Raw genomic sequence first — 13,355 nt, forward strand, 5'->3', positions numbered from 1 at the left:
TATTGCAATCACTACCCGTACGTTACACACGTACACATATTGCAATCACTACCCTTACGTTACACACGTACACATATTGCAATCACTACCCTTACGTTACACACGTACACATATTGCAATCACTACCCTTACGTTACACACGTACACATATTGCAATCACTATCCTTACGTTACACACGTACACATATTGCAATCACTATCCTTACGTTACACACGTACACATATTGCAATCACTATCCTTACGTTACACACGTACACATATTGCAATCACTATCCGTACGTTACACACGTACACATATTGCAATCACTACCCGTACGTTACACACGTACACATATTGCAATCACTACCCGTACGTTACACACGTACACATATTGCAATCACTACCCGTACGTTACACACGTACACATATTGCAATCACTACCCGTACGTTACACACGTACACATATTGCAATCACTACCCGTACGTTACACACGTACACATATTGCAATCACTACCCGTACGTTACACACGTACACATATTGCAATCACTACCCGTACGTTACACACGTACACATATTGCAATCACTACCCGTACGTTACACACGTACACATATTGCAATCACTACCCGTACGTTACACACGCACACATATTGCAATCACTACCCGTACGTTACACACGCACACATATTGCAATCACTACCCGTACGTTACACACGCACACATATTGCAATCACTACCCGTACGTTACACACGCACACATATTGCAATCACTACCCGTACGTTACACACGTACACATATTGCAATCACTACCCGTACGTTGCCATTCCTACTCTTACGTAACACACGCACACAATTGTCATTCCTACTCTTACGTTACACACGTACACAAATCACCGTTCCAATCCTTACGTTACAAACGTACACAGTTGTCATTCCTACTCTTACGTAACACACGTACACAATTGTCATTCCTACTCTTACGTTACACACGTACACAATTGTCATTCCTACTCTTACGTTACACACGTACACAATTGCCATTCCTTCTCTTACGTAACACACGTACACAATTGTCATTCCTACTCTTACGTAACACACGTACACAATTGTCATTCCTACTCTTACGTTACACAGTACACAATTGCCATTCTTAGCCTTACGTTATACGCGTACATAACTTTTCATTCCTAGCCTTAGTTACACACGAACACAAATTGCCATTCTTAGCCTTAGGTACACACGTACACAAATTGCCATTATTAGCCTTAGGTACACACGTACACATATTGCCATTCTTAGCCTTAGGTACACACGTACACAAATTGCCATTCTTATCCTTAGGTACACACGTACACAAATTGCCATTCGTACTCTTACTTTACACACGTACACAAGTTGCCGTTCCTACTCTTTAGTTACACACGCACACAAAGTGCCGTTCCTACTCTTACGTTACACACGTACACAAATCACCGTTCCAATCCTTACGTTACAAACGTACACAATTGCCATTCCTACTCTTACGTAACACACGTACACAATTGCCATTCCTACTCTTAAGTAACACACGTACACAATTGTCATTCCTACTCTTACGTAACACACGCACACAATTGTCATTCCTACTCTTACGTAACACACGTACACAGTTGCCATTCCTACTCTTACGTAACACACGTACACAATTGTCATTCCTACTCTTACGTAACACACGTACACAATTGTCATTCCTACTCTTACGTAACACACGTACACAATTGCCATTCCTACTCTTACGTAACACACGTACACATATTGCCATTCCTACTCTTACGTAACACACGTACACAATTGTCATTCCTACTCTTACGTAACACACGTACACAATTGCCATTCCTACTCTTATGTAACACACGTACACATATTACCATTCCTACTCTTACGTAACACACGTACACAAATTGCCATTCCTTCTCTTACGTAACACACGTACACAATTGCCATTCATACTATTACGTTACACACGTACACATATTGCCATTCCTACTCTTACGTAACACACGTACACATATTGCCATTCCTACTCTTACGTAACACACGTACACAATTGCCATTCCTACTCTTACGTTACACACGTACACATATTGCCATTCCTACTCTTACGTTACACACGTACACAATTGTCATTCCTACTCTTACGTAACACACGTACACATATTGCCATTCCTACTCTTACGTAACACACGTACACATATTGCCATTCCTACTCTTACGTAACACACGTACACATATTGCCATTCCTACTCTTACGTTACGCACGTACACATATTGCCATTCCTACTCTTACGTTACACACGTACACAATTGCCATTCCTACTCTTACGTTACACACGTACACTATTGCCATTCCTACTCTTACGTTACACACGTACACATATTGCCATTCCTACTCTTACGTAACACACGTACACAATTGCCATTCCTACTCTTACGTAACACACGTACACATATTGCCATTCCTACTCTTACGTACCACACGTACACATATTGCCATTCCTACTATTACGTACCACACGTACACAATTGTCATTCCTACTCTTACGTAACACACGTACACATATTGCCATTCCTACTCTTACGTAACACACGTACACATATTGCCATTCCTACTCTTACGTAACACACGTACACATATTGCCATTCCTACTCTTACGTTACGCACGTACACATATTGCCATTCCTACTCTTACGTAACACACGTACACATATTGCCATTCCTACTCTTACGTAACACACGTACACGTATTGCCATTCCTACTCTTACGTAACACACGTACACATATTGCCATTCCTACTCTTACGTAACACACGTACACAATTGCCATTATTACTCTTACGTAACACACGTACACAATTGCCATTCCTACTCTAACGTAACACACGTACACAATTGTCATTCCTACTCTTACGTAACACACGTACACAATTGTCATTCCTACTCTTACGTAACACACGTACACAATTGCCATTCCTACTCTTAAGTAACACACGTACACAATTGTCATTCCTACTCTTACGTAACACACGTACACAATTGTCATTCCTACTCTTACGCAACACACGTACACAATTGCCATTCCTACTCTTACGCAACACACGTACACAATTGCCATTCCTACTCTTACGCAACACACGTACACAATTGCCATTCCTACTCTTACGTAACACACGTACACAATTGCCATTCTTACTCTTACGTAACACACGTACACAATTGTCATTCCTACTCTTACGTAACACACGTACACAATTGCCATTCCTACTCTTACGTAACACACGTACACAATTGTCATTCCTACTCTTACGTAACACACGTACACAATTGCCATTTTTACTCTTACGTAACACACGTACACAATTGCCATTCCTACTCTTACGTAACACACGTACACAATTGCCATTCCTACTCTTACGTTACACACGTACACAATTGCCATTCCTACTCTTACGTTACGCACGTACATATATTGCCATTCCTACTCTTACGTTACGCACGTACACATATTGCCATTCCTACTCTTACGTTACGCACGTACACATATTGCCATTCCTACTCTTACGTTACGCACGTACACATATTGCCATTCCTACTCTTACGTTACGCACGTACACATATTGCCATTCCTACTCTTACGTTACACACGTACACAATTGCCATTCCTACTCTTACGTAACACACATACACAATTGCCATTCATAGCCTTACGTTACACACGTACATATATTGCCATTCCTACTCTTACAATACACACATGCATGAATTGCCATTGCTACTATTACGTAACAGACGTACACAAATTGCCGTTCCAAGCCTTACGTTACACACATACACAAATGGCCCTTTCTGTCAAATTTCACTTTCTATGGTGGCTGATTTCTGCCATTTCGTTTGCTCGTATTTTTGCGGTTAAAATACTCCAAATGGCGGGAAAAGATATTGACACATGACTATAATAACATCGACATTAATGGCAAATCCTTAGAGGGCTAAATCGGAATAAATGGCGGGAGACATGAGTGACATTTCGGGAGAGTGAAAGGTCATCAAGTTGTTTAGGTCGGGTAAAGCACTTAGAGGATTTGTTTTTAGAGATGGACATTTATGTCGGTTTGTTGATGACATTGGTATTGATGAGTGAAAACGTATCCAAATACACAATATGTGAGTTAAGATGAGTTGTCAAAATAATTGATATCTTTTTATTCATTTCATATTTGTTCAGATGATACATGCACACGTTTGCTGGTATTTTATTTGATACAATAACTTGAACAAAGTTTTACCTGATTTAAAACCTCAAAAAGCAGGTTATTTATCTATGAAAAAAACGTATCGGTCTCCATTTGACGTCATAGGGTTTTAAAAACCGCTACCCTAGTGTTCTAGTTGTATGCTGCACAACACCAAATTGCTATTTCGTTAACATTGAATTTGTGGGTCAGATGCTTCGTCAGTCCCTGTTCACACATAGCCTACATTGCCATAAGACGTCCAAGCCCTTAGCAAGAGGAAAAAAAAAGAAATTGAAGCTGACTCAGTGGTATAACCATGCTTTACTTTCTCCTTTAATAGTCTTTTGAGAAAGTTGTTTGGGCCGTCCAAAACCGATCGTGAACAGGTTGACCACAACCATACGATGATCGGCAATCAAGCAAAAATCATATTTGAATGTCGTCGATAAGACGCCGATCAGGTGCCTAGCATTTGCCGACTGTCAACGGAGCGGTCGCGGTCGACGATCGCCGACTGATCGCACGACCAATCAACAAACATTCGCCGACTTAATGTTTTAATCGTCAGAGGTTGCCGTTTGTCGCCGTAAATTCTGGTCGTCGGAGGTCGTGAGTAAAAAAAAGTCGTAAACTATGTGTGACTGAGGCAAAACTCGTGGACAAATTCTGCACGTGGACAAGGATCCAATGTATTCTATAAACAAAGACGGCCATTATTGAGGCCGGCCGTAATCAGAATTAATTATCTTTGCAATTGCTGAAAGAAGATTTACAAGAAAAAATGGTTAAGAGTTTAAAACATTTTTTAATGAATGCGAAATGTTTCAAGTTTTAAAACTGATTGTTTGGGATATCACGTTTTAGGTTAATCTCTGTGTTTTGCAGGCACTAAATGTGTTCCAAACAACAAGGGGAAATACCAATTACTCCTTTACCACACACTGTCGTAATCAAAACTAATTTCTTCTTTCAAGGCAGTGATGTCAGAACTCGTTTGCTTAAATTCTGGTTAACACAATTTACGAGATTCGTCAAGAGATTTGTGGATTAATTATTAAAAGATTTTTTGTTGAAGATCGATGCGTTTTGTTTGTGGATGTGTTTACAGTGTCGGCATTTAATTCCAATCAGTGCGGGACGTTTGAATTTGATCTCGGCATTATTCCCCGTTCGAATTTGTTACATAATCATGGGAAGTTTTTTGGGGGGACTTGATATGCAAGGTGTTTAGCATCTAGTGAAATATAGAAGATTTTTTATTCCGTTTGGACACGTTTAACTGTTTTGCTTAAAATGCTTTCCCTGTATGAGCCACAAACTGGTAGATATAAATATTCCCTTGGTATTAAAACAAAATGGATTTTACACATAATAAACATTACAGATCCGATGCTTGATGTAACGGTGGAATATATATGATCAGATTTAGGAGTTTGGTTAATGGCTGTGGGCGGGTTTACACGGGTTTAAATCACCCTAGACTACTTCGTGCGAATTGAGCATTTATGTTGTGGACGAAGGAATTTTGAACATAAATGAACTTAAACATTGAACTGACAAATATGGCCATTTACCGATTTTTGTCTACAGTTGGCTGTAAATACTCGAACACTTGTGGCAGGGCGTGTTTTGAGTTGAACGTGGTTGTAATCAAGGGGAAACGGTGTCCGCCGCTACCCCCGCCCCTTGCTCCCCCGGCCCCTAGATCTTGGAATGGAACATTACCCGGGGCACGTTTCTTTTCCCACTCAAACAAGAACACCCATACTGGTTTTCAGTTTATGAAACGGACTCGAGTGATAAGCAAATCTCCATACAGCTGTCTCCACCCACGTCTCCATACAGCTGTCTCCACCCACGTATCCATACAGCTGTCTCCACCCACGTCTCCATACAGCTGTCTCCACCCACGTCTCCATACAGCTGTCTCCACCCACGTCTCCATACAGCTGTCTCCACCCACGTCTCCATACAGCTGTCTCCACCCACGTCTCCATACAGCTGTCTCCACCCACGTCTCCATACAGCTGTCTCCACCCACGTCTCCATACAGCTGTCTCCACCCACGTCTCCATACAGCTGTCTCCACCCACGGGCTGTAATAAACGTGTGCGAACTTAATGGGCCGATTGTTCTAAGCTTTCTTAAAGTTAACAACGTTGTTAACGTCATCGTTGTTAACTTTGTATTCTTAAATGCTCTGGAAGTTTAATGGATACACTTGTGATCTGCAGTATTTGTAACAAGAATTGAGAGAACTGCTTCAGCTGTACGTGTTTTTTTTAAAATATACGTCGAGAATTTCACCAATTATTTCACGTTTAAAAGTCAACAACATTGTCGTTTATCAAGTTGTTAACTTTAACAAAGTTCTGAACAATCGGCCCCATGTAACTGAGTCTTGAATTTTAAACCAACCTTAGTATCTTCACTAAATCATACGGAGCAACAATTATTTTATTGAAATTACCGCTAGCGATATGGTGGATATTTTTCCTGTTGTTCTTCATGTATTAATATCCGATGCAGTACATTGTTTTTCTTTGTATTCGGTCAAAACCGCCTTATGCGCTTATCCAAATACCGATCAAGGTCCAATAAAGGACAAAAGTCATCCATCTGTCATGTTGTGGAAAAAGATAGTATTTGTTTAGGACCAAAGACGAATCGAGTAATCGGACGGATTCATTACAAATCAATCATTATATTGGCACAAAAGTCATTTTCGTGCTATCTTGGGGTAATTGAATTGTACCCCGTCGGAGTTATGACTTAATTACTCGAGTGTGTTTTCCCGTTTGCAGGGGAGGTAACTACACTGGTCTTGTAAAGCAGTAAGGAAGGTAGATAATAGAGCGATTCTTTAAATACGCGTATATGACAAGCGTGAACTTTTTTTAATCAGTAACTAAACATGGAAAATCGTCCAAGAGCACATGGGCATTTGTAATTGAAACATTAAACTCTGGAAATCTCAGTTTAAGAGTCTTTATTTATCCCAGCTATAGGGGAAACTAATTTATCTTTCTGCTTCCCGGCAATGTTTTGATCATTAAACCGAGCGCGCGAGTAATTCAGACTGCCATGTTCCTGTCACGAGTTCGGACCTCGGAAGTGGGGACGTGTTTTCTAGATTTCAATCTCCGAGTTTTTCTCACAATCTCTCTTCAAGATGCAGGGCTGTAAAAAGTACGCAATTAACGTTGAAACTTCTCCATGTACAAAAAGTGTCGGCATCATTATACGACATAACGCTCTTTGCAAATTGTTTTGCCTTTAATTTCTAAAAAAATGGGGGGTATTGATTGCTTAATTTCGAATTGTTTCCCAGCAAAATCATGTTGTCATGCTTTTTTGATGTTGATTTTTTTCAACAAAGAACAGCTCAAATAATGCAGACTGCGCGCAAATAAGGAACGTGACTTAAGGTATAAAATGCTTTTTTATGTTGATATTATTTACTTCAAACGGTACAAAACATATAATATGCGTATCTGAATATGCATTAAGATGCAATACAATTTAAAAGAAAAAATATATTTTTTATGATATTCAGTATTAAATTCATTTTTGGTTAAAGATAGCTGTATAATTATTCTTTTCATCCATATTAATAACTTACCATAACTTAAAATTTAAGTTTAATCAATATCTTGAAGCGTAAACTTAACCATCAGTAAACATTGAACCACTTTAGGTATAGATAAAGTAAAGGTAAGTTTTCACTCATTACAAATACCTGCCGAGCTAGTGACTCAAAACGAGGCACGTTCTATACCTTCGGTGACCTATACCAAATGAAAATAGCTTTCATTTACAGCCACGGTGTTAGTACTATATCGGATTAGTACATATTTGTGTGCGGTTAAGATTTCAAAATAGAGTTTACTACACCTTATAGGGTAGGGACCACAATTTCGACACACCATACAATTTACAAAATTCCTTGGGATTATTTAGAGAGTTAAATCTTTGTGTTGTTTATAATTTCAAATTCGGAGTTTAAAGTTACTGTGTGCTTCTATATACATCTCAAATGCGTTGTAGTGAAAGTGTTAGTCTAGAAAATGATTTATTAAGCTGTTTTGAATTTAGGCTTTGATCAGCGTGTTATTTGTGCATTTGATATTCGATCTGAGAGAGTCAGTGGAAGATTGGCTTCATCATTAAACGACGTCACCGATGGTTCTATTGTCCAGTATTATAAGAGTCATTACTGCTATTCAAAAACATTCCAGTGATAAAGGAATACGTGAATACCAGTGATTATACATATATATTTATACTTGTGATTTTAATTACAAAAGTAAGTTTTATGATTTGCTATTATATTTGTTTCTTTCAACTGTTAAAGAAATCTTACTCCTTTTAAAGGGACATGATCAGCCAGTGTCTCCCTCTTTAATCCAAAACTTAAATTATGTATATTGGTAAAATATCTGGCTTTCTTAAATACATACGGTTTAAACGGAGAAATTTTATAAATTACATTAAGTGTATGCATGCATAATGCATCGGTATATACTAAAGATTTAAGTATAGCAAGCAAACACAGTTTGAAACGTAAACCAAATTTTTAAAATTATAATACAGATACATTTCCGAAACAATCTTCAATATGATTTATAACATTATCTTTGTACACCTGTTTATGACATGTTTAGATCGTTTCTTAGTCACTAATCTACCTATTAACAGAGCACTCATTCAGTCCTTAAAGCGTTTGGCCATCTTAAAGCCGCACTCTCACAGATATACCATTTTTACAACTTTCTTATTTTTTGTCTTGGAAAGAGCAACTTTTTGCATAAATATCTGCAAACCAATAATAAAAGATTGCTGGCAAAAGATCAGATTGCAGATTTTCATATTTTCGTTCGAAAATTAATGTTTAATGGCTTAAAAAATGCATACATCAATTTTTGAACTAAAATACAAAAGTCTGTGATCTAATATTTTGTAAGCAGTCTTAAATAACTGGTTTCCATGCAGTTCGCAAAAACTGGCTTATTCCAAGACAAAAATGAAAAAAGTTGTCAAAAGGATCAATCTGTGAGAGTGCAGCTTAAATAAGAAAGTTTGATCAATAAGCGAAAAGATGATTTTGGTTATATGTATAAATATCATTATTACCACTATGTGATAATGTTAAGTGTCTTCGTATTTTTTGAATGACCCTCATATATGATTTATCTACAAATTGTTATTATTTAATCTTAGGGTCAACGTTAAATATATATGTTTGCAGTGGGTAGGTTGGTCTCTGGTTACCGCGTGATGACTTGGGAATAAGAATTCAACATGATCAAAATCCCATCCTCAGGGGCCTCCAAAACTGGGTCGGGCCATTCTATCGAGGCATTCGAGCCAATGCAAACCTATATTTCTCAGGATGGCTTCAAGTCCCCTGGCTTCATTGATTCTAAAGTACTTTCATTGTTGATCAATTGATACATATTTTGTCGCCATGTGTGCTACTTTTCGTAGGCGACAGCTTGCTGGCCATTATAAGGAGTCCCACCCACAAATAAGCTAGCTCTCCGATACCTCCATCAACCTTAACGTTCAAATGCGCTCAATTGTGATCGTATATAATTTTGGTGTCATTTGTAGGGTATACAATATTGCTTGCTGATATGTAAAATAAATGACCAATACAATGTTATGCATACAATAATTTCATTTTGTTCATTTTATTTGAACTAAAATCGGACGAAAAATGATTGTTTTAGCTATCTTAAAAAAATATTATACGCTCTGTTTGTTATGATAATATATCTTATTTTTTTCTTCACACAAAACCTTTCAAATAATACCAAACTCCTATCAGGTTTCAAGGCATCCAAATTTCACATATTTGTGGGTAGGATTCTTTAAGGTGCACCACTAACGCTACTGTTTCACTGTAAAAGAACCTCTTACCATGTAAGGATATCGTTGACAGTATTTATTTAACACTCTCTAAGATTATATAACCTAAAATAACAACTTAACAGACTTGACGTCATAAATTTGGTTCCCCTCCTGATGAGAATACGTTATAATCTAAGTAATTTGGAAACAAATCTGTCAAATTCTACTGAACAAGAAGTGCTCGCTCTTTCCACGCGCTCTGCCTTCTTAATTATTTAGTCCTAACTATTACATATTAAAATCTACATTCGTTTTATGTTTTGTTTCCGAACGTGCACTCCACGTGCAGAAATTTGAAAGACAGCAGTTGTGAAAAAAATCTTTCTGGTTAGCTGGCTGCGAAAAAAAATCGTACAATTAATAATCTTCATGATAGTCTCGCTATTTGAATATGCCTTATTTCCTATTATTTATAGAAAAAGATCAATTAGCTGAGCTTAATACTATCAGACACAGTCTAGTACGGTTTGAGCAAATATTTGCACAAAAACTCAACAATCTATTGAAATTGAAATATTTTATTGAAGAACACATTAATTTAAGGTGAATAGACTTCTGTCCATATGATTAGATTACGCGTCTATGAAATAATATTATGTTAAATCTAATTATCGCTTTCTGCAGATTTGAATAAATTTTTCAACCCTATGCAAGAGCAAATAAGGACAATGACATACTTTAGTCGTTTAAAAACAATCGTTGAAAATAAATAATTCATCAAAGAAAAGAAAAAAAGTATTTAAAATAATTCAATAAAAATGTCTGAATTATGAACTTTTTTAAGAAACATGCAGTGTAGATAAAAAGGCACGTGGAACCAACAGCATTTTGGTTGGCCTAATTGCTCGGAAATGACACTTCCGCTTAGAATTATGCAGGTGGTCAAACGCGGATAATCGGGTCCTTGATGTCTATTTTTGGTTTGTGTTTAAGTTATGACATGACATAAAGGTGTACAAAGTGATGTTTATTTCATGACATGGCCCTGTTCGTTCCCAAAAGTTGACATCTATGCATCTGCTTTATTTAATTTTCGTCAGGACCGAAGACTTATGGCATTTATATATTTTGTCTTTTTTTCTGTAAACAGGGAAATATCATCCTCTTTGGTGACGTTATTGTGAAATATTGGAAACTAGTTGAACGTCTGTAAGCAATGGATTACAAACCCAGTGTTTTCTAATATACAGTGATAACAAAAAGTACGAGTGATTGTGAAACGTTGTTTATATAGTCACAGTTGATTAAAAATACTTATCGTCTTGTGAGGTACCAACTAAAAGTACCATAAGAAACTTACCAAACGACAAAATGGCTGGACCTGGAGCCTCTTTTTTGGAGGAAAAGGACTCCGAAAGTAAGAAAGACATTCCTAAGAAAAAGGCGCCAAAACCCCCACCAAAACCAAAACGAGGCCGACAGTTCAGCAGAGACAGTTCCCTAACGGTAAGAACCGAAGTTCTTGGAGCATTCTAGTATTTGGCTTCATTGTACTAAGTAATTAAAAGTTAGATGGGTGCTTTATGATGACCGGTGTTATACTCACACTAGGTTTAGAACGTCTTGGAAATCTGTTGCTGGTTTCTTTAGGTTTTCGCTGACATGGCATATGTAAAATTTTCATTGTTTTCTCGTATTATACAAGATTAAACCTGACAAGAATCTTCCTTATTTACATCTTGCCATACAAGCAATTAAATATGACCACAATTAATAGACACATAGCTAATTGCTGAAACATACGTATAACAGTGGTAGATTTCAGTACACATGATGGCCATTTTGCCTCCAGCCATAGTATTTATGAATAAGATAACAAGAATCCTATTGTTAATTAATCAGATACTTTAGATGTATTATTTACATTTTATTACCGCCAGTACAGAACAAATTAGTTCCATTGGCATTGACTAGAGTACTGTTTTTTTACATAATCGATTATGATCTAAGTCTGATCACTTAGAAGATAGACGAATACACTAGCATGACTTCCTATTGATTGGTAACTGATAATTATAGCAATATTGTTCCAATTGTTTGTCTTGGGTGTCACTGAGAAATCCCGAAGGACGCAGGCCAGAGCATCCGAGACATGGTACACAGGGTGATTCCAGAGTTCAGAAACTTCCTGCATAACTAGAACTAACACAGAATTACATACATTACATTCCATATACAGTTGCACATTTACAAATATATTCTGGCAATTTTTAACGAACATGTACGAACTTAAATTTACTTATATTTATATGAAAATGGTTCTTAATTAAGTGTTTCTCACTTTAATCCGATAAGTGTAATGCAAAGTTTTGAACCTGTACACGCGTCCAGTCTAACAGGCTGCGAATAGGTAAACTGTTTACGATTTTTGAGTCCTATTGTAAGTTGTCGACGATTTGTGAGTCCCAATGTTAGTTGTCGACGATTTGTGAGTTCCAATGGTAGTTGTCGACGATTTGTGAGTCCAAATGTTAGTTGTCGACGATTTTTGACTTCCAATGGAAGTTGTCGACGATTTGTGAGTCCCATTGGTAGTTATCGACGATTTGTGAGTTTCAATATTATTTGTCGACGATTTGTGGGTCCAAATGCTAGTTGTCGACTATTTGTGACTTCCAAAGTTAGTTGTCGACGATTTGTGAGTCCCAATGTTAGCTGTCGACGATTAGTGACTTCCAATGTTAGTTGTCGACGATTTATAGGTCCAAATGCTAGTTGTCGACGATTTGTGATTTCCAAATTTAGTTGTCGACGATTTGTGACTTCCTATGTTAGTTGTCGACGATTTGTAAGTCCCAATGTTAGCTGTCGACGATTTGTGAGTTCCAATATTAGTTGTCGACGATTTGCGATTTGCAATGCTAGTTGTCGACGATTTGTGACTTCCAATGTTAGTTGTCGACGATTTGTGATTTCCAAATTTAGTTGTCGACGATTTGTGACTTCCTATGTTAGTTGTCGACGATTTGTAAGTCCCAATGTTAGCTGTCGACGATTTGTGAGTTCCAATATTAGTTGTCGACGATTTGCGATTTGCAATGCTAGTTGTCGACGATTTGTGACTTCCAATGTTAGTTGTCGAAGATTTGTGACTTCCAATGTTAGTTGTCGATGATTTGTGACTTCCAATGTTAGTTGTCGACGATTTATGAGTCCAAATGTTAGTCGTCGACGATTTGTGACTTCCA

General features: G+C 37.5%; 1 protein-coding gene across 2 annotated transcripts in view; it reads left to right on the forward strand.

The window, feature by feature from the left end:
• Window positions 1-13,355, forward strand: part of LOC128213505 (tetraspanin-18-like) — an 83,980-nt gene that overhangs the window by 39,639 nt on the left and 30,986 nt on the right. Inside the window, exons 1-2 of one of the 2 annotated variants that reach the window (XM_052919267.1) lie at window positions 8,015-8,560; window positions 11,258-11,613. The exons of the other annotated variant lie outside the window; for it this stretch is intronic. Coding sequence (XP_052775227.1) covers window positions 11,479-11,613 — 135 coding nt within the window. The 5' untranslated portion in view covers window positions 8,015-8,560; window positions 11,258-11,478. Of the gene's footprint in view, window positions 1-8,014; window positions 8,561-11,257; window positions 11,614-13,355 lie in introns of those variants that run through there. 2 annotated transcript variants of the gene reach the window in all.

Source organism: Mya arenaria, chromosome 13, assembly GCF_026914265.1.
Source record: "Mya arenaria isolate MELC-2E11 chromosome 13, ASM2691426v1".
Taxonomy (NCBI): Eukaryota; Metazoa; Mollusca; class Bivalvia; order Myida; family Myidae; genus Mya; species Mya arenaria.